At 35.5% G+C, this 21,708-nt stretch overlaps 5 protein-coding genes across 6 annotated transcripts; 4 read left to right on the top strand and 1 right to left on the bottom strand.

Annotated features, from left to right (window-relative positions):
- The first annotated feature begins 388 nt into the window (after positions 1 to 388).
- On the top strand, positions 389 to 3,394 carry LOC146146509 (mediator of RNA polymerase II transcription subunit 20-like). Its single transcript, XM_083387233.1, has 4 exons — positions 389 to 489; positions 648 to 784; positions 1,722 to 1,975; positions 2,558 to 3,394. The coding sequence occupies exons 1-4, from the start codon at positions 476 to 478 to the stop codon at positions 2,759 to 2,761; spliced, it is 609 nt and encodes a 202-aa protein (XP_083243359.1). The 5' UTR covers positions 389 to 475; the 3' UTR covers positions 2,762 to 3,394.
- Positions 3,395 to 3,607: 213 nt separating this feature from the next.
- Positions 3,608 to 5,716, bottom strand: LOC146146508 (peroxisomal trans-2-enoyl-CoA reductase-like). Its single transcript, XM_083387229.1, has 2 exons — positions 4,727 to 5,716; positions 3,608 to 4,297 (listed from the first exon to the last, which is right to left on the bottom strand). The coding sequence occupies exons 1-2, from the start codon at positions 5,466 to 5,468 to the stop codon at positions 4,197 to 4,199; spliced, it is 843 nt and encodes a 280-aa protein (XP_083243355.1). The 5' UTR covers positions 5,469 to 5,716; the 3' UTR covers positions 3,608 to 4,196.
- Positions 5,717 to 7,636: 1,920 nt separating this feature from the next.
- On the top strand, positions 7,637 to 8,741 carry LOC146146507 (protein CREG1-like). The gene is made up of 2 exons (XM_083386832.1): positions 7,637 to 8,000; positions 8,427 to 8,741. Exons 1-2 carry the CDS (start codon positions 7,674 to 7,676, stop codon positions 8,739 to 8,741), a joined length of 642 nt encoding a protein of 213 aa, XP_083242958.1. The 5' UTR covers positions 7,637 to 7,673.
- A 2,072-nt stretch (positions 8,742 to 10,813) lies between these two features.
- On the top strand, positions 10,814 to 16,668 carry LOC146146506 (ribonuclease P protein subunit p30-like). 2 transcript variants are annotated; one of them, XM_083387224.1, is made up of 7 exons: positions 10,814 to 11,083; positions 11,808 to 11,953; positions 12,771 to 12,959; positions 13,620 to 13,759; positions 13,981 to 14,238; positions 14,309 to 14,415; positions 16,582 to 16,668. In XM_083387224.1, exons 1-6 carry the CDS (start codon positions 10,915 to 10,917, stop codon positions 14,379 to 14,381), a joined length of 975 nt encoding a protein of 324 aa, XP_083243350.1. In that variant the 5' UTR covers positions 10,814 to 10,914; the 3' UTR covers positions 14,382 to 14,415; positions 16,582 to 16,668. The 2 variants fall into 2 exon arrangements, with proteins under 2 accessions (XP_083243350.1, XP_083243351.1); XM_083387225.1 differs by lacking the exons at positions 14,309 to 14,415; positions 16,582 to 16,668 and having other exon boundaries at positions 13,981 to 14,288.
- LOC146146505 (contactin-associated protein-like 4) lies at positions 15,885 to 19,226 on the top strand. The gene is made up of 7 exons (XM_083386829.1): positions 15,885 to 15,951; positions 16,582 to 16,668; positions 17,131 to 17,244; positions 17,595 to 17,717; positions 17,829 to 17,977; positions 18,363 to 18,492; positions 19,035 to 19,226. Exons 1-7 carry the CDS (start codon positions 15,885 to 15,887, stop codon positions 19,223 to 19,225), a joined length of 861 nt encoding a protein of 286 aa, XP_083242955.1. The 3' UTR covers position 19,226.
- Positions 19,227 to 21,708: the final 2,482 nt, after the last annotated feature.

The following is a 21,708-nucleotide window of genomic DNA, read 5'->3' as shown; positions in this document are numbered from 1 at the left end:
ATTTTGTGTTTACTGTTCGTCATAATCGTTCTGTAAAAGTAAAAATACTCAAAAGTAGTGTTTTATCAGAAAGAAGCCCCGCTTTAAGAATGCTTTTTTATAATTATTACTTGGTTTTAGTATTAACTTGGGGTAATACCGTACAAGTAACCATCCCGAATTAAATAATTTTACATATAACTTTCTGCATAATTGTTAAATATAAAAAAGATGAAAAGAGTGTTTTTTAAAACATCTGAAAAAAGTTAGGGTTTTGAAATCTAACGAAGGAAAGATTTGTTTTTAAATATTTGCGATTAGCAAGTGACATATTTAGTTTAGGTTTGTTCCAAAACTACAAAGTATATGTAAAAGTTATATACGTCGATTCAAAACAAGAAGATTTCACCAAGATTTTCAAGTGGAAAAGAAGTTGTTTGAATTTTGTCTTTAGCTTTGTATAACCCTAGAAACTTTTTGTTGAATACAACCTATAATGGGAGTAACATAGTAAGTACTAATATGTGATTTTAAATGTCAGTTTAGACTCAATTATTGTTAAATGTTTAGAAACTGTTTGTTTACTAATTTCAATTTTTTGAATAAAATCATCTTTATTTGATTTAATTATTTTAACTGACCTCCACCTCTAATCTTTTTTTGGTTAGTGTGACGCAATACGAGCAACCAGATGGACAGAATGTTCAGAAATCTGTTGAAGATCTTAATTTATTGATTGAAAAGCTTGGAGCTAAAAAGTCGGGATTATTTCATGTTGAATGCGAGTCGTTCTATGCCCCAAACAGTAAGTCAAGTATAAAACAATTTTCTAAATACCTTGCCTGTCATATAGAGGGATATTTGTCACTGAATTAAAATTTGAAATTATTGTAACCAGTAAGTTTTGTACTTTAGCGTTCGTAGTTGCGCTGGCTCTTAAAACGAGAACTGACGGCTGCCTAATTGTCTCTTAACTTTTCCATGTATCTGAACCAAAGGAGCAGTCCGCTAGAATACCTGTCCTTAACTTCTTGAACTCTAGACTGGGTCACTTCACTGAGTTGATATTGCTCCTTGAGTGTTACACATGATCAGGTTTTTTTTTAAGGTTTGTCTGGGTGACCGCTAAGTAGTTTTAAGAGACCGCAAGTGTTCATTTAAATACCAAAAAGTTACAAGTCCAAAATTTGGGAAACCGCTGGAGAAATTTGGGGGGCCGTTTCGGTCCCCCAAAACACCTTAAAAAAACACTGCACATGATAGTGATAATATGTGACTCAAGCTGCTAGTATAAAACCCAAAAAAGTAGAATTAAAAACCCAGAAACCTCTCGCTTTGGTGTTGGTTACACCTCAGTCGATAATGTTCATGTGCGTTATGATGTTAAACTGGGAAATGCAAAGGTGCACCAAAGGTCAAAGTGCGCATCGCTGCTATAACATATGTGAAATCGGGTGTATTTATTTTTGGGGGTGCAGGTTGGGTATGTTGAAAAAAAAACTTATGGGTTAGGGTTTACTTGTCATACTTTTTGCAGTGGTTTGTGACGTGTAAAGTTATAAAATACAATTTTAGAAAGATGAACTAGATATAATTACTTTTTGTGAATGACCCTTAACAATTTTTTTGGTTTTATTTTGAAGAATGCTTAACATACCAAACTAAAACCTTCTTACGGCCAATTATTATTTTTTGATACATACAAATCTATTTACCTAAATTTTGTAATTTTTTTTTCACAGTCCAAAACTCGAAAACACTCCACATAGTTCACGACTCTGAATTCCCGGCTTCTCGATTTGCTCACTTTGAGGATGGGGCAACCCTAGTGGCGGACACGATGTTACCCTCGCTGCTTTCGAAGCTCCGAGCGGTTTGGCAGCCGAAGAAAGGTGGAAAGATAGAATGCAAAGGTCAACGATACGAGCTCGGCGACTTCTTGATTAAAGTTGGAATCGCAGCCGTGGGCTCAAACACAAGAGGAATCGCTTTAGAGGTGAGAATAAGTTTGATTTTTTTTTGACAATTGACCTAATACAAATGACAGTATGAATAACTGATTACAAAAAACAAGCTCATCTATTCAACAGTTGGTTAAGCACTTTGTTGTAAAAAATCAAGCCTTTTGTCTAAGCAAAATATATATTTTTGGGAATTGCTGTCCTAACTTATTGCGTATATCATTAAGAAACTTGTTTTCATCAATGTTTTTAAAACAATTTTTAAAATCATAAACATTTTCAGTGATCTTTTATGTTAAATGCTTTCAAAAGTTGAAAATCTTTGATTTGTTTAGTCTTACACAACAGACTAAAGAAACTTAAGTACGCTATGCACTAATTTAAAATCTAGCTTGATAACAAATCTCAAAATCAAATAAGTCTAGTAAATTGACATCATCTTGATAAAGACATTTTTTGAACTGAGAATGATACAAGTACGTGAAACTTCTTTATGAAGATGATGTCGATTTACTAGACTTATTTGATTTTGAACTTCATTATCAAATCTCAAGAAAATAATTTGAAAGTTTTTGTCCTTGTAAAAATTATTCTTTTAAACTTAAGTTTCTTTTTAGCTGGAGTACACCCCATGCATTTTCGCTCGTGAATGTTGGGGTTTGATGAGTGAAATGTTGCAAGCTTTGTTGGGGGAGCAAAACACCCCCTCCCTCCCAGGTTTGATGCAGATTAAGCAGGCCGAAGCGTTCACCCCTCAACTAACAGTCCAACAATACATCGCCATGTTCAACAACATGAGAAAAACGATCGCTCCACGGTAGCCGATTGCATCAAAAAGAACTGTTAAGTGTTAACTTCAGATTTCTTGGTGAAGTGAGATGTTGGAAGGAAATGTTTGGGAGCATTGGTTGGTTTTCTGGTGTATCATCTTAGACAATTTGATACATAAAACTTTGTGAAATGAAATGCTATAAATTGGGCTTATGATTTAAAAAATGCTGGTAACTTCTTAAATTTAGAATTTTCTAATTTAAAATTCACTTCCGTATAACTGATGACTTTCATTGTCAACGTCCAATTTACTGTTATAACAGTTGATATCTGTAATCAGATAAACTAATTTTTTTATTATACTGATAGATTTGTAAAATATTTAATATACTTAATAAACAACTTACATTCTAGTGATATAATAAAATAAAGTAAAAAGTAATGAACAAAAAAAATCTACTTTATTTTTCTAATTCTTCTGCCTTAATACTTATACTGATAACGCCTTTGCCAGCAGAATTGTCTGATCTGAATTACTAGCTTTGCTAGAGTATTCTGCTGTTACTGATCAGGAATTGAGGTCAACATTTATCTTGCAAGGGTCATTTCCAATATCACATTCAGTGCGACATTAAACAAACTAATATGCTTTTTAAAGTCAAATCTTGCCTTAACGCATTCATTCTACTTTTTAAAAATATACTTGAAACTGCTTGAGTAAAAATCTAACAAAAAGGCATTTTAAAGATAGTGTTTATATTTATAATAGAGGAGTCAGGTGGCACTAAAATAAATTGTATTGAAATCTTAACAAGCTTTCGTACAACTGTACTCCATCAGGTCAAAGTAGAAATAAAAGTAATTAAAATGCACAAGTAGAAGCACAAGCGCGAGTAAAAGGCGATAGGAATGGCGAAGTCTGACATACCAAAACAAAAACAATAATAACTGGAGGTCTGCACGACAAAATACGCTCGGTGTAGAAAATCGTGTTTTTGTTGTAATGTGACATAAAACCCAAATTCTTACTCATCCTGGCATTGATGGCATCTAACATATGTTTACAATAAAGGCCTTGCTTTTACACTGGGTGACAAAAAGCTAATAAATGTTATTTACTTTAAAAAAAGAAAAAAAACTACATTTTTTAACTAATAGCGCTAAATGCACAAAGAACAATAACAATTTATTACAAAACTATACAGCCAGGACATGTATTGTTCGGAAAAAGAAAAAAAAGGTTCCCTGTAATGACTTGTAGCTATTATTTCAAGACAAATTTCAACTGAAATATGAATTCTAAACATTACACAATTATAACGTTTTTAATGTACACTAAATTAACTTTTTATTGGACATATTAAATGACGATAACACTGCTATCACCAAAAAATTAAAAAATGCATAAATATTTAAATTAATTTGCATATAGGTGCTTGAAGACAATTGATTTTATATTTAAAAAAAACAGTGCAAACATAGAGATCATAGTTTGCTCCACGTCCACGGAGGCAGATTATCGTGCGGTGGAACTTTAAGAACGCAATCGTACAAACTAGAAGCTCCATCAACTTTAACTGTTTCACCTAAAAATAAATATTTTATTTTACTGCAACAATTATAAAGTAGTAAATTATGAATAATTTTAGTTTATAAATGTCACTTTCAAGTAACTGAATAACCTAATTATTAGGTAAAAAGCCATAATTTCACAATTTTTTTCATCAAAGTCTCACTTGTGATTTAGAAAAAATGTAAGACTTACAGTACTAACTATCATAAGAATATGTGTTTGGTCCACTGTTAGTTTTTTCCTTTTTTTTTGTTTTTTTGATTTATCCATTTTATATTCACTAGAAGTTTTACACTGATGATGGCATAAGGCATTCCCGAAACGTTTGTAAACAACAAAATGTCAATTTAATCGTTTTTTTTTAACCTGTGTATTGTGTTTCGAAGGATATGTGCGCTCAAGAATTTTAAGAGTTTGAAGTCCTGATACTTCAAATTCACACCTGTAATAAATGAAGCAGCTGGTGACAGAATGAAGCAAACCACACTTGATATTTCCTCCGGTCGTCCCAAACGAGCGGTTGGTTGGATTTGTTTGGCCAGTGTGAAGACGTCGCTCGGATAATTAGCAGCTGCAGTATCCGAGTAGATCGTACCCGGGGCTACAGAGTTAATCCTAACCCCCTTATCAGCCCACTCTATAGCCAGGGTTTTGGTCAAATTATCGACGGCAGATCTTGCTGCCCCCGAGTGTGACATTAAGGGGAATCCTTTCCACATATCGGCCACTATGTTGACGATACAACCGCCATGCTCACTCATCCATGCTTTGAACACTTGCTGGCAGCAGAGGAACGTGCCAGTGAGGTTTGTTTCTATGACTGCATGCCAACCTTTGGCTGTTATATTTTCGGCTGGACACTGAAATTGGCCGCCACCGTTATTTACGAGGAAATCAATTCGACCGAACCTTGAAACTACAAACTCCGCGAGGTTTTTAACTTGGCCTTCTTTCCTGATGTTACATTGAACTGGAGTTACTCTCCCTTTTAAGCTTGGGTTATTATTCATAGATTCGGCGGCTAGTGTTAGTCTTTCTAGATTCCTTGATGCAATTATTACGCTGCATCCAAGGTGAGCAAGTTCTTGCGCAATCGCAGCTCCAATACCAGTTCCTCCGCCTGTTACTATGGCAACCTGGCCAACAAACAGGTCCGGCCTCAGAACACTAACAACTTTATCCATTTATATCAGTTGCTGGGAAATATTCACATAAACATAGGCCTACCATATGTTTTTTCTTTTTATGAGAAGCTTTTTATTTTAAAACTTGTGTTAATTAAGTTATTTTGCTTGCTTTTAATGTGCAACAATACAACATCCACAAGCCATGCTATATACAGGTTGTTTTGAAATAACTTAAATCCCAGTCAAATCATTTTCAACAAATAGCAAGTCAATTTTTTTTATTTGTGTTCCATTAAAACACTAAATTTTGATCTAAGTCATTTAAAATAATAACTGTAATTCAATTCAAGTCATTTGTACAAAAGACTCCGATATTTTAAAAACAACAACTTAAGTCAAGCCACTGACTTAAATCATTACAACACTATCCCAGTCTGCATTTCCTGCACTTCAAGCCAAGATCTAGGGTGTGCAGGTGTGCAATCATGTTTTTTCACCCCTTAGGTTAGAAATCCTACTACAATTTGCTTTTTTTTATTAAGTTTAGGTGTTTTTATTAAAAGTGCGCAATATATTAACTCAGGTGTGCACACAAATAGCGGCGCTCTTTCACTATTGTACGTAAAAATTAATAAAAAAATGTTTTTCTTTAAATGCCGCATACCACAACACATATTGTTAGGGATTGGGTTAGCGTTTGGGTGAGGGTGGGTCAAGTAATATTATGTTTATTATTAATAATAACTTGACCCACCCTCAACCAAACGCTAACCCGCACCCTAACAATATGCGTTGTGGTAAGCGGTATTATTATTTTTTTTTTGCATAACTTTTCACGTACAATAGTGAAAGAGCACCCAAATAGCTTTAGAAAAAACATGTGGTGTACCACAAAACGCAGTCTGGACACTATCTGTATAAGTATTATCAATGACCAAACATAAACAAAACTCAAACAAACAAACTGATTTTATGAAGTAACTTTTCGTTGGTTAATCTTTAATTGAAAAAATATCTTCTAAATCTGTCAAAAACGTGCCTACGCATTACTATTGCACCAAAGTTTCAACCTTGCAAAGCGCCTTCCAAATTGAACTTTGAACCCACGCCAGCATATAGTTGTTATCATTCAACATTCTGCTTCGTAATGTAGCAAGCGTGTTTAGCATGGAATGTGTGGTTTAAAGTGTGTTCTAAGAAATCAAAGAAAATAGGAACGGTAGTTTTACTGTTTGTTAGTATTGTGCAATCTGCTTAGTTTATTTGTAGTAATAAATAGGTTAAGTGACTCAGCGACATTGTAGCTAAGCTGTTTTTATTGCACAGAATAAAAGAAACATTAGGTGCTGAGCACAATTTTATTGCATTATGTTGCTATTATTTACCAGCAGTGCAGTTTGCAGTAAAGAGCCGTGAAGCAATTTAAAATAAAAATCGGCATCGTAGTGAAAAGTTGAATGTTTTCAAAGTGTTACGGCGGCGACCAAAGAATATTATATTTTCCGCAAACTTTAATGATTTTGCGTCAGAAATTTAACGATGAGTCGCCATGTTATGACTGACATTGCTCAATGCTTGACTAACCTTTGTCCGAGTGTCAATATGCTGTCCTTGGCAGTTAATAAGTGTCTGTCATGTGTCGGGAGGTTTCATAACTTGCACTTTGTACCACGAATTTATTGCACAGTAAAGCAGTTGCTTTAAAGGACAATGTTCGCAGTAACCTAGCATAAGCATAGCAATGCAACGGCATAGCAACCTTAATCAGAATGGATAAATCATTTAAAAGCAGTGATTCTCTACTTTGTTGCGCACCCACAGATTCTGAATGTGCCGCGCAAATATTTTGTAAACTAGCCTATTTGTATTCGAATTGATATGCATACAGGGATACAAGATTGGTTTGTACACTATTATTTGGAAATCTGATAATATGATAGGCATACGTACAACTTTATTAAGCAGTTAGGGCAAATTTTAAGTTATGCCTGTTGGTTTTGTGAAAAGCGTGCCGCGAAATTGTTCTCAATATTTAGTGTGTTGTAGTCTGAAAGTGGGGGAACGATTGGTTTAAAGGCAATGTATCAGGTTTGGAGAATGTTAATGAAGGTGGTATGTGGAATGTCTTAACTGTAAGCAAATGGTAACTGTCTGAGTTTTTTTTTTCGTGTTACTTGTTAGGAATTATAATAGCGTAGGTAATGGTGTACCGTACAGATAACAACTAGCCTCAATAACTGCTGATTTTTGCAACCAGCCAATATGAAGTATTTCGGCAGCTTTGTGCTGATACTTTCAACAGTTTATGTAGCCAGTAGCTTCAAAACCGAGAAAAAGTTCGAATTCGAAAGTTTTTCTTGGAATCACATTAGGGACAGTCCCCCACCGTACCAGGACCTGGCCCGAACGGCCCGGTACATTGTCCACCAGGCCAACTGGGGGGTTGTCGGGACCATTTCGACCCACCAGGGCCGTAACGGTAGCCCCTTCACTAACACATGGTCTATGGTAGATGGGCCTGTGAGCAACAGCACAGGAGTGCCTTACTTCTATATCATTGACATGGACGTCAGTGTACAAGACATTAAGGTAGGTCTGCTACGGATGAACGTGGTTCGGCAACTAAAACACATTAACGCAGGGGAGCGACACTTAACCCCCCTTTGGTCCCCGTTTTAAGGTAAAACCTTTTTTAAGAGAATTTGTGCTTTTATCACTTTAGGAAACCTGATAAGTTGCTGCATTTTAGATGTATTTTAGTCTACATTCAAACTGTATTTGTGCAGTATTATTAATTTACTCTTTTAACTGTTCGTATTCTTAATCTTTTCGTAGGCTTAAGTGAAAACAATCGGTGTATCTAAATCATTGTGAGAAGACGCAACCGTTAGATCCACCCGATCATTGCTACTTTCTACAGACAAGTGTCTTACTTTTATTCAATATTATATTCACCTCTATATATTCCCAAGAATTCGGGTTCAAACCCGTCAAACTGCCTCTTTCTTCATTTAGGCGAACAACACTGTATCCCTAACCCTTACCGAGGCCGAGTCGGACTACTGCCGAGATAAGGGTTTCGACACAGAAGATCCGAGATGCGCTCGCCTTACGTTAGGTGGCAAAGTTGTCAAGCTCACAGATCAAGAGGAAATCAACTTCGCTACAAATGCGCTTTTCTCGCGACATCCAGAGATGAAGGAATGGAAGGAGGCACACAACTTTTACCCTGCTAAGCTCGTTATCGCCACCGTGTGGATACTGGATTTCTTTGGACCCGGACACGAGGTGTCGCTGCAGGACTACTTCGCCGCTAAACCTCATTTCTAGTAATTAAAAGTAAACAAAACGAGTAAAAGACCTTTATTGTTAACATTATATTTTCTATTGTTTTGATCATTTTAATGTTATATTGCCCTGATAAAAAGCGAAGTGAAAGAATTTCAATATAAAATCTAATCTTTTATTCACGTTTTCATCTTCAATGTTAGTTGTGCTTCAAGTACATGATTCTATATTGTAAGATGCTTTGTTTGTTGCAAATAATTGTAAAGCAAGCCGAAATAAAAAGGTTAATAGGGTATGCGCACAGTTTCAGTCAGAAACAGTATCGAAGCTCTACGTTGATATGTACACAAGAGTATAGAAACTCCTATATTGATGTCTTACAAACTTTTTGTTTTATAACGGTTTTAAACATTCGTCCATGGATTTGTAGATGTAGTTGATAATGAGTCTCAATTAATTGTCTTTTGTGCCTCGGTGTACCAACCTCACGACTACAATGTAGATACCGATTCAAATAGAATTGTTCATTGTCGACTGCTTCTAACATACGAGCACTTCAATTGGTTCCTTGAGTAACAGACAACACTTTATTCGATACTGATCTTCATATTAATGAATTGAATAATCATAATTCATCATAATAATTTACAATGATAAAGAATCTTATAACGCAAGCTTATAAAGGAAGAGATCTGTAGAAAGAAAGGCAAGACGTACAAGTCGTAATAAAATAGTTATTTGTCATATTATAATACGTAGGCATCACGTGACAAGGGCGGTTCCAGCTGAGCTTTCTTCTCTCGACTCTCTTATACACGGAAATAATATTTTTGTCCCAATATGGCTAAAACAAAAGCCCTTCGATCGACAAAGCCACGTAAGGGCCAAACGCATATTCGATTCTAAAAATACCGAATTGTTGACAATATTACGAATTTCAAAACACGCGTTAACATTAAAACGGATGTACGTATGAGCCGGCGAGGCCTGACTCAGTGAAAAATGGTGTCTTTGCAAAATCTTGCTAGATCGGCAATTGATGTTTTTTTACAGAAAACTTTTCATGACGAAACATTAAACAGTGATACAGCGATAAAACAAAAAAAATATCTGTGATAAATAACAATGTGACGAAGTGTCGCTACAGATTATTTGACTTTTTGTTATTATTGTGGTGTTATTTTAATTTTTCCTGATGATAAATAGAGCCCTTATTTTTAAAAGAAGTAAAAGGCCTGCCAGGTGAAAAAGTTTCAGTATTTCTAATTAAAAGTTTTCCTCCGGACGAATATATTGTTCTGTCCATAGAAATGTTATGTTTTACAATCTTCTTGTTTAATCATGCCTGTCACATGCCGCGAAACACGTGACACAAATAAATGTTTGTTTGTAAAAATACTTTAAAAAGGCCATTAATTGTTTTGATTCAAAGTAAATTACAGTGTTGTAAACAAGTCATTTAAATGACTCTAAGTCCCAGTCAAGGCGCTGGTCTAGAATCCTACCACAGTTATTAAATCAATGCACAAAATTTAAGTTAGGGTGCGAGTTAGCGTTTGGGTGTGGGTAGGTCAAGTATTGGCGCTCTTTTACTTTTGTACGTGAAAAGTTATGCAAAAAACAAAACAAAATAATACCGCATACCACAACGTATATTGTTTGGGTTAGGGTGCGGGTTAGGGTTTGGGTGAGGGTGGGTCAGGTAATATTATGTTTATTATTAATAATAACTTGACCCACCCTCACCCAAACGCTAACCCGCACCCTAAACCAAGAATGTTGTTGTAGGATTCTAGACCAGCGCCCCAATCAATTCATTTGTGAAATACCCTAAGTTCAAGTCAAGTCATAATTAGATCAATTTAACTTCAAGTCACGTCCTTTAAAATGAAACGTTAAACTATTAGAGCGATCAGGTCATTGACTTTAAAAGTCATTACAACACTGGTAAATTAAAATATAAAAAAAAAAAAAAAAAAAAAATATATAAAAAAAAAAAATATTATTGGAATCAACAAGTAATTTAAATCTAATTACTAAACCTGCCTTTCTTTTTTACCTAGATTTTTTTTTTTTACATTTTTACATTTTTTGGGCAAGAATGTTGTTAACCATCTTTTTTGACAAGTAAAACAATAGCAAGTAGCCTAACTATCTTAAATTTGTTTACTAGGCCTTCCTTTTCACCTAGATTTTTTCACAATTGTTAGCAACGATGTGTGACTTGCCTCTGCCCGAACATGGCAAGTTTTTCGACCTCAACATGTCGTTCGAGGAAAGTGTTTCCACAGTCGCTAAACGACTCACGATGCTCGTGTATCTTGGTTACGAGGTCATTGCTTTGACACGATTCGTTTCAAGCACTGGAAAACCAAGCGGAAAATGTAAGTTGTCACTGTTATGAAAATATTCTACCCTTGACCTGGCAAAGCGCTGTTGTCGAAATGTTGTTAATTTGTAATAATACAATTAATCGTTTAGTGGTGTCTCCTGATTTCAAGATTTCTAACAAGCCAAATGGCAAATATTTTTATTTATATATTTATCTTAAGAAAACAAATTTTGTCTTATTGCCACATACATATGTTTGTTTGTTAATATTTCAGTGACTTTGCTATTTGTAGTACTTTTTACTAAATAAAGGCAATTCAAATGTTATTATGTCACAAATAACTTTTGTTACAAATTATTTTTCAAAAACAATATATAAAGTGTTATTTATAGGTACATATATTTGTTTAATTTTTTTCCAAGCAATTAAAATGTTATTTCAATGTATATGTAATACATTCATTGGTTAAAAACTTTTTTTTATTATTTTACTTTGAATACATTTTATATGTTACCACCAGTGCCTTGGTGCAGGCGTGATTGTAGCTCCAGCCCTAGACCCGGAGATTATTGGTACCAAAGCCCTGGTTACAACCGACTGTCAATTTACAGCGATTCTGTGATAAATTAAGTTGGCAACATAAAAAAAATGGTCTTTTGTTAAAAACTGCTGCAATTCTGTGTTAATCAAAGTTGCTATTATGTATACTTGGTCTCGTGTATTTAAAATATAAGATAACAATTTTATAAACTTTTGTTAAATTTAATTACTTGCAGCCAAGAAGAAAATCCTTTTACCTTCCCCTCCTGAGAAAGTAACTTTGGAAGAAGAAGCGGTCGGAATGCTCGATGCTAAGAACGCAAAACTTGTGCAACTTACAAGAATCACAATTGAACTAAACGAACTTGACGATCTTGCAAAGGTAAGGCGTTTACCTTTGAAATAATGATTAATAAACTCGAGAGAGAAACTTTTGACCTTAAATTTTTAACAATAGTTGAAAACACAAAAATCCTGAAATTTAGTGACAATATGATATTTATTGATCCTTCCTGTTTTGTCTTGACCGTAATAAGAATCCATTTAAACAAATAAATTATGTCAATGTGTGATGAGTTAATATATATATATATACTGTAATTATTGTGAAGTAAATTTTCATTGTTGGACTGACAGCACGGATCAATAGTAAAGTTGTCTCTTAAGTAATATATATATCTGAAGCCAGAACTGAACACTATTGGTACTCGGTGAATGCTACATTTGGGTAGTGTAGGTGCTAATTTGATTAAATCTTCGCATTTTGCCATAAAAAAACAACCAAGTCTTTCTTTCTATTAGGGAATTTTAGTAAGAAATTATTAAAATCGCAACCATAATTTCCTTAGATTTCATCAATTTTTGACTCCATGTAAAATAAACGATTTTTAAGAGCACTTGTGTCACTAAATGTAGCACTGATTATGTGGTAATGGAAAATCACCTTGACCCTTGCAAGATAAATGTCGACCTTAATTCCTGACCAGTCTCAGCTAGGCAGCTGCTAGGCAGCTCAGCAGCTAGTAATTCAGCATGCACTATTAAATGATCTCAAAAGATATAGATTTCGCCATGGAAGGCATAGTCAGTATCTTAATTTAAATTAATGGTATCTTTATCTTTTAGGAGCTTTCAATAATGTTTGACCTAGCTTTGCTAGATCATTCTCCTGTTGTGCAACTAACTCGTGTATTTTTTAGGTTCGTGAAGTTTTAACATCTGGGACGTTCGACATTGTGGCAGTTCTTCCGCGAACAGAGAAGTTGTTCCACACTTCGTGCACCGAACTAAACATTGACATTATTTGCATCGATGGAAGCGACAAGCTTGCGTTTACTCCAAAACATAATCCCATTAAAGCTGCAATCACCAGGGGCATTTTCTTTGAGGTTTGTGCATATTTCTCGTAATAAACCATATTTTTTATTTTGTTTACAATATAACATCCACAAGAATTAAAAAAAAAATACATAGTATCCTAACCTTGCTAAAGTAGATGGGACAAAAGATTATGACATACTAGGGTATATAAACATTGCTACTATCCACTTACGAGGCTGCTTTCGGGAAGGCTCCAACCAAAATCAATAGTTGGTCTTCAATCTGATAGGGGTGACTGGTTTTGGTAATTTAGCCTTTCAGAAGGTGTCCAGTAGAATTAAAAGGTAGTTAAACTATTGGCATTTAGTTTATATATTACCTACCATCAATAATTAGATCTTTTGAAGTCCTAACATTTAAGTTCATTATATCGATAATGTTCAAATATTTTGCTGAAAGTGAGTTAAAATCCTTTGGGCATTTTATTTTATTATAAATTTATAGAGGATTAAACACATCAGATATATATACCATGGAAATTGTTTTTATTGTCAGCTGACACTTGTATTAATGCAGCAACAAAAGTACTCATTTTAATTATTTGAGATTTTTAATACTTAACTAGATGAAAATTTGGTCGTAATAAGCCACAGCTTTTTACCTAATTTGTTGTTTAACATGATTTATTAGTATTTCTGTAGATACAAAACTTTTACTTTTCAAAACAGGTTTGTTATTCTCCGATGATACGAAATACAACTGTGCGAAGACTCACGATCACAAACGTCCAAAGATTTGTCGAGTTTTCGAGAGGGAAGAATATAATAATGTCGAGTGCTGCCATGATCCCCATGGAACTTAGAGGACCGTGAGTTGTCAATGTTTACCTCAAAGTTTACAGTGTTTTCACATTTTCAAATATTGCTTGTAAACTCAGGGTTAAGACATTAATGATTTTTTAACTTTTTTTACAAATTTGTCGGTATAAACTAAGCTATTTTAGTTTAAAAGTAAAGTATACTTTTCACTTTTTTGTTACATAAACATGCTATGTTTAAACTATTTGCATTAAATATACATTGCTTCCAGGTATGACGTAGCCAATATGACGTCACTTTTCGGTCTCCCCAAGCAATCTTCAATCCACGCGCTTTCAAAGAACTGCAGATCCTGTGTGGTGCACGGGTTCGCCAGAAAAACCGCGAAATCTGCCGTTTTCGTCCAAAAACGAACCCCGGATGACGTCAAACTGACGTCACAACCTGTCGATACCAAATTTGTTGACGTCATCCTGCAGAACGATGGTTGCGTCACAGATTCGACACCGCCGAAAAAGAAACGAAAAAAGTAATTCGTGGGTTTTGTGTTGCGATAATAAACCTTTGTTTTGAATGTTGTTTGTTTTGTTTTTTTTGAGGTTCTTTGCGATGTCGGATTCCCGGGGTTGTGAGTTCGAATCCCGGCTAGATAGATTCGTAGAAAGCAGATAGCAAAAAGTAAAGTGGAAAGCAACCTAAAAGCGAGGTAATTTAATTTAAATTAGATTTGCCAAATTATCTAAATAAAGCGACTTTCATCAAATTTAGGCGACATTTTATTCGTAAGTACATTTTAAATTACACGACCACTGCGTTAAACCACCAACAGTACATTCTCACGATAAGTTGATTAATGGTCATTGCAAAGTAGCAGGCTTTTTCCGTTTTGTTATTTCAAGTTTCAACTGAGTTGCAGTCAGTAGATCACCGAGACTTTAGCGATTAGGGTGAGCAGCAACAGGTAAGTAGGCGCTGGCTCTTAGGCGAGAGCCGAAGGCTGCTCAAGTCTTTTACACGTCCTTGTACCTGACTCCAAATGAGCAAGTCGATAAAACACCTGTCCTTAACATGAACTCTAGACAGAGTCACTTCCCTTAATTGATATTGCTCGTTGAGCATAAGTTCACAAATGTCAAGAACACGTTAAATCAAGCCGCTAGTAAAAGCGCCGTATAAAGTTGATTCGCGAAACGGCGATAACGCGCGGCTTTTGGTCACACCTCAGTGAACGCCGGTCACGTACGTAGTGACGTCAAGACGCAGTGGGGTTAGGAAAACTACTTCCCAATCGCTACAACGACATTTTATGGTTGACGAGTTAGTAATGCCAATGTACTGATAAATTAGTGGCGGCGCCAGTAGGTTGTTTAGGTTATTGTGACAGCACAGTTCATTTAGGAAGTGGGTGAGGATGTTTCACCAACGACCAGAGATATTTACACCCCTGCTTCATCAAAGTTGACCGTTATGGTTATATAACCAAGTGGCACTGTTTACAAAAATTGTGGTATCTACGAAAGCCTGCCAATACTATATATGAAATAAGCTATTGCTGCCAGGCATAATATATAACAGAGTGTTGCTCATCAAGCAGTATATATAAAACTATGTATGTCTGATTATACCAGATCGCAGCCGATAACCGATACCAAAAGTATCGTGTGCCCATAATATACGAAGGGATTTCATATTTATAAAATTTCTGCTAATACTTAGGTTTTCTTTTTTCGAAACATTGTTCTTATATCTAAGAAATGCCATTAACTCCCATTTGTCGGATTTTCAAAATAATTGAATTTTCCCATAACAATCTTATTAATATTCATCTTACTGCCAATGGATTGTTTGCTATGTTAGTCATAGTTGTCCCAGACGTCATTATTTTGGTGGTACAGCAATAGCAGCCATAATTAGCAGAATTAACCGGTCAACTGTGACACCTGATTTCCACATATAGGTTCAGAGAAAAACGCTCACTAAAACACAGATTGGCAGCAAATAAATAAGTGGCTTCCGGTAATAGTTTGCTGTTTTGGGGTTTGAGTGCCAACAAGCTACCCACATAACTGGGAGGTTGTGGCAGGATGTTGTTAATTAACCTTGGTTGACTGTACCACCAACTGATATGGCCACTGTATGCGAAAAAACGTTGCTTTAGTTAGTTGGTCAGTAATCATGGCGTTGATAACAGCGAAAATAGTATTTCTTTTACTGGTCTTGCTTCAATTAGTTGCAGCACAAAGTAAGTTGGCTAACATTTAAATGTTTGTTAAGGTAATTTTCACTTTTAGAGCATAATAGGTTGCAGTTAGCTACTTACCGCTGCATAGGCTTTGATATTCTTGCTAATCTTTAATTATTTAATACCTTAGTCGTTTGTGTAAATCCTATTACTTTTACAAGAATTGCTAATTAGGTTTGCGACATTCTTATTTGCATTCATTTTAATTTTTTTTAAGGCAACAGTCTTTAAAAAAATGACTAGTCCGTGCAATTTATTGGAAATTTAGGCTATTTTTTTCATGAATAATATATCAGGAATGTACTTTAGAAAATATAAAAGTTTTATTTCGTGGTTTTAAAAACCTCCAACTCTTCAAATAGGCTTAAAAAAATTACATTAAAATTGAACAAATAAATGCAAACAAGCGATGTGTAAAAAACTCATATTTTGATCGGAACTCTAAATTAGTTCAAACAAATACGTGGACAAACCTATGATATCGCTCCATATTCGATAATAAAGTACTGAAGCTGACCAATTTGTCTTTAAAAATTACAAAAACTCGCTAGAGGGTCGTCGCAAACACAAACCGGCACCAGAATATAGATGACAACACCCCTGTTGTAATATTCGTTGCTTGTCCCACAGAAACAACTTTCTTCTTCACTAAGAGCGAAGTTCACCATCCTAGTGATGACGTCAGTGAGAAATGTGGAATCCCCAGCCGCGCGAATGGTGAGAAAATGCTGTAATGAGGAGTTGGAACGATATATTTCAAGTTACAAATACATCGTTAACCAACGTTTCTTTTTAAATCGCCTTCTTCTGCGTAAATGGCACGGAACGCTCGTAATACGCACTTTCAAGAGTTAAATACTTTAAAACGATGAAATAATTAGTTTTACCTTATTGCCTAATCTGTTCCAGTTTTTTTAGGGCAATAACAAATCTTCACCATGAATTTAAAACAAATATTAATGTGTTTTTACTGTGGTTTTCATGCTTATTGACCTTCATAGTCATTTTATAGTGCGCTACAGCATTTAGGTTAATCCAAAATGTTTCATTTGTTTCTTAGAGCATAGATTTATAATATTTTCGAAACGTCGATCTATTAAATATTCTTCTGGAAGAGCAACACTGCTTTTCCCCTTTGTAACGTTTATGTAATGTTTCACCAAAATCATACTTTTTTAGATGTGAACGACTGCCGTACGAATCGTTGTGAGAACGGTGGTAGTTGTGTGGATGAGAGCAACGGGTTCTACTGCGCATGCGCATTGGGATTCACCGGGGCGTTGTGTGAAAGAGGTGAGGATTAAAATTTTGTGTTTGTGTAAAGACAGAAGTGTATCATGGTTACAACCAAGTATTTGAATCTTTAAAAGTGTTTTAATGTTGCGTTTGCGCACATTCCTTTTTTCAAGCTTTTATCTTCGAATCAAGACAGCACTTATACTGTTCAAAGCGTAGTTGCATTTGTTTCAAATAAGAATCAACATTTGGCCTTATTTCACCCCGATTTGACCTTGATAAACTACGTTTTGACCTTTGTTACCCCGATTAACCCAGATTCTTCGCCCAAATTTACCTCACTTCATTGCTTGCTTATTTTAGGACGCAAAGGTTATTTATGTCTTTTATTTCTTGTTTCCCCACAGAAATCCCCCGAACTTGCGCACACATGGATGACGTCACAAAAGATGGTAGATACGTCATCGCCCCTGAGCTCAACAATACGTCATCCGTCACGGTCCAGTGCACATTTAATAAAACTGCGAAAAGTTAGTATTTAAATAAAATAATTTTAAACTTTACTTCTTACATTAAACAAATATAAGAGCTGCTTTTACACAGTCACGGAAATCAGCAATAACGCTAATACTTTTACACAGTCACTGAAATCAGCAATAACGCGGAAAGTGAGGAGGAAGTGACGTGTGACGCGAAACGTTGTTTCCGAAAGACGATAAGGTACAGCGCCACCAAGCGACAGGTGCAGGCGATAATCGATGCTTCAGCCCACTGCAGACAGTTTGTTAAAGTAAGGAAAACCCGAGTACTCCAATTATTTACCAGTATTAGTTTGTTAATGCTTTTAAGTAAAGTAGGTGTGTAAGTATGTTTTTCTATGGATTACAATCTCTTATTAACTGTGTTTTAAATTTGGTTAGCTTAAAAATAATTGTTGTTTTTAATTAAACATTTTTTTACCTGAAAATTTACTTCAACTAAAATAAATAAATTTGTTAAAAAATGAAGTGTTTATATTAAGAGGCGACATTTTGTCACTTATTATAACTATTGGTTAAATAACACTTTATATTTAGTAGCCACAAAAAAGTTTGTAAAAATCTGTTTGATATTATTTCTTCAACATATAAACACTGTTGTTTAACCTCCATTAATTATGTGTTGTTATTGTGTAGTATCGCTGCAAGGGGTCGGTGCTTTACCAGAAAGGTGTGATCTGGGGAAGTTGGTACGACAAGAACAACCAACTTGTGCGACATTGGGGAGGGGGCAATAAACCTTACTACTGCGCGTGTGGCGAGACTGGTAAGTTGGTATTATGGCTGATATATATTCAAATGTAGATGTAGAATACAACTTATATATTAAATCTGTTAGTGTTTTGGATTTTAACGTCCTTTGCTGAATGTTTTAGGGAAATATTAGGAGTTTTAGAAACATTTTAAAGCTTTCGAGAAAATTCTCTAACGCAATGAATAACATAAAACTTTCAAAAAATATTAAAAAAAACAACAAAAGCCTCAAACTCCAAAGCGCCCATTACACATCGTAACATGACGTCATAATTATGGCGTGACGTCACAATCCTAACATAATTCAGTTCGTTTATTCAAACATTTGGAGGATTTATTTTTCCACTTGATGTCGCGCAAGAGGGTTGACACTCATCCATCCTAATCCGATGAACATTACGCCATTATTACTCATCGTAACATGACGTCATAATTATAACATGACTTCACAATCGTAAAGTGTTGTCATATTAATACAAGTCTAACGTATTAGTAAACCTGTCGCCATAATCGTAGTTATACGTCATAATCACCACATGACGTCATAATGTGCAGGTACTTGCATCGACCAGAAGTTCAAGTGCAACTGCGGTCAGAACAGTGTTGACGTTACGACGTCAGACGAAGGGTGGTTGGACGACAAGGAACTTCTCCCGGTGAAAGCTCTCACGTTCGGTGACGCTGGTGGGAAGGGGGAGAGGGCCTGGTTCACTCTCGGCAAACTACAATGCTGGGGGAAGGCATAGAACAGTGGTTCTTAACCTTGATCTTCTAGAATTGCTTAATCAACAAAAACAATGTAATTTTAAACAAATAGCGGATAACACATTAACACAATACCAAAATATAAGTTAGTTTTGCATTTAACTAAGCAAAAAAATAAATTACAGTAATACATTTACTACGTCTGATCCAGCATCCCTGCACCCCCTTGGAACAGTTTTTCCCTTGGGGGGTACAAGCACCCCTGGTTAAGAAACTCTGGCCTAGACCAACCCCTCTACTTTAGATCTTTACAGCCTAATCCAAGCCGTGATTAATAAATACTATCAAACTTCAAACGCAATAATTGAACAATATTTCTTAATATTTAACATATTACGAAATATTTCTTAATATGCTTTAACATCAATAGTTTTTGTTTTTGGGACCGAAACAACCAGGACTCAGTACGAATTTACAAAGAAATGACAGTTGTTTGTTCCAGTATTCAGCGAAAGACTGTAAGGTACATCGAGAAAGTGCACCCTGTTTGCGATTCAATTTGAAGTATATTCACAAAAGTTGTTTAGAAAAACTTTTCCTACACACGTAATAGTGATAGACTAAAAAAAATATAAAATAAACGGTCGCCACAACTGACGGGAAAACAGTGATACAACGAAACATAAAAGTTGCCAAAAGTTTGAAGGGATTAAAAGGAAAAAGCATCACAAAATGTTGTGGTATAGGCTGAAATAATTGCTATCTATACAGTAGACCTATATAGGACAACACAACTTTTTTTCGATATATCAGACAAGGCGAATAATTATTTGCTTCATAAAATAAGTCGACGTTACAGATTGAAAATCAGCGAATTACCATAGTTCCCCACCTCGCGGTTTATTTCGTCTATTTAAAAGCGTCGAGCTTATGTTAAGTAGTTATAAGCAGATATCTGTTTATATGTTTTTTGACCTGATAATCTTTTAGATGTGCGGGAATCTCTGAGCAACTTGGCTGCAGATTCAATGTACGGGGTTGCATATTCTGCATATTCTGGTTTATTCGGCGTTTAATGCAAAAAAAATGATGACCTCCGTTCTAAAACCTAAACAATTGCTTCCAGTTGGTGTGAAACAAAACAGCAGGATCATCCAACCGTTATTAGCCAGATCTTATAGGCAAAGAGTTAATTCGAGATATTAGGTTTGGGCGATTGCAAGCAGCTGAAGCTTGTGCACGTGACCACAATCCGATTCCTGAAAAATTAAGTCAAGTCGAACAAGAGTTTACCCATTGAAGTTGTATTCCATTTCCACCGTTGCTTCCAACACAGAAGTAAGTCCGACGACTGCACGTGACTACAATGGGATGGAACCCAAATACTAAGTGCAAGTGTTACAGCAAAGGTTTGGCGACTTATTTCCCATCACTGACGTAATCTAGACAACCAAGTCTGCTTAAGAGATCTTCACAGAAGATAACGAATTTAATTTAGGCGCGTCACCCTATATCGGTCATGCTCAAATGGCGGATCGCGATCCGGTTCCGGATCTTTTCAACCTTATGTGCGGATCTTCTAATGTAGTCTTGAAAACATAAACTTTCTACAGTGTCTCGTGTGAATACCAATTGTCAGTGTTGATGAATTTTGTAAAAAGTCAAGCATAGAGGGAGACTCCCAAATGCTAATCTTTGTGAGCGTTTGAGGATATCAGTCAGCGACAGAAAGCCCCAATTCGATGCTATTGTAAGACCTAAAGTCTAAAACAGGGGTCGGCAACCCGCGGGCCGGATAGTTTTTGACTATTTTAACTAAAAGAAAACGTAAGTGCGAAAAATTTTCACGCTTCGCGCGAATGATCTTACTGCGTCGAACTTGTTTACGTTTTAATGCTATCTTTTCAACTATAAAAGCGCTTCGTTGCCGTTAACGGAAAACTTATTCACATATATTTTTTAACATTTTTTTTATTTTCGGCAATGTAATAAAAACTTGCAACAAATTTAAAAGAAATGCCGGTATACGTAAAAAATCGCGCTCGCTTCGCTCGCCACGTGCGCCCTGACTTGGAAAGCTTAAACACTAAACAAGATTAACTATCAAAGTTATCGCGTTTCTTTCAAGTAGTTTTATTACACTTTTAATTGGGAGTCGGATGACGACGTAAAAACACGCTTTTAGGTGAAAAAAAAGACCCGAGGTCCGCCTGATTAAAAGTTGTTCCAACATTTTAATAACACAATTTTCAGTTAAATGTTTGTGCTTTCTGAGTTTGGTGTTGCCCGAGACTAGAAAAAGGTTGCCGACCCCTGGTCTAAACCAACTCATCATTTTTCTCACTGAAACAATCTTGGTGCTGTAGCACACTTCACTTTTGACTTTACAAAGTTATCAATATGTTGTAGGGTACATTTACATAAATAAAGCACCATAAAAATTAAAGCGTGTCTAATATGTTTACTATTCGTGTTTGGTAGACCCTCATGTTGTCAGGTTTGACTGTGGTGGATCATGGCAGAA

Source organism: Ascidiella aspersa, chromosome 4 (genome assembly GCF_963924565.1).
Source record: "Ascidiella aspersa chromosome 4, kaAscAspe10.2, whole genome shotgun sequence".
NCBI lineage: Eukaryota > Metazoa > Chordata > Ascidiacea > Phlebobranchia > Ascidiidae > Ascidiella > Ascidiella aspersa.
This window is presented reverse-complemented; position numbering and strand designations above follow the sequence as displayed.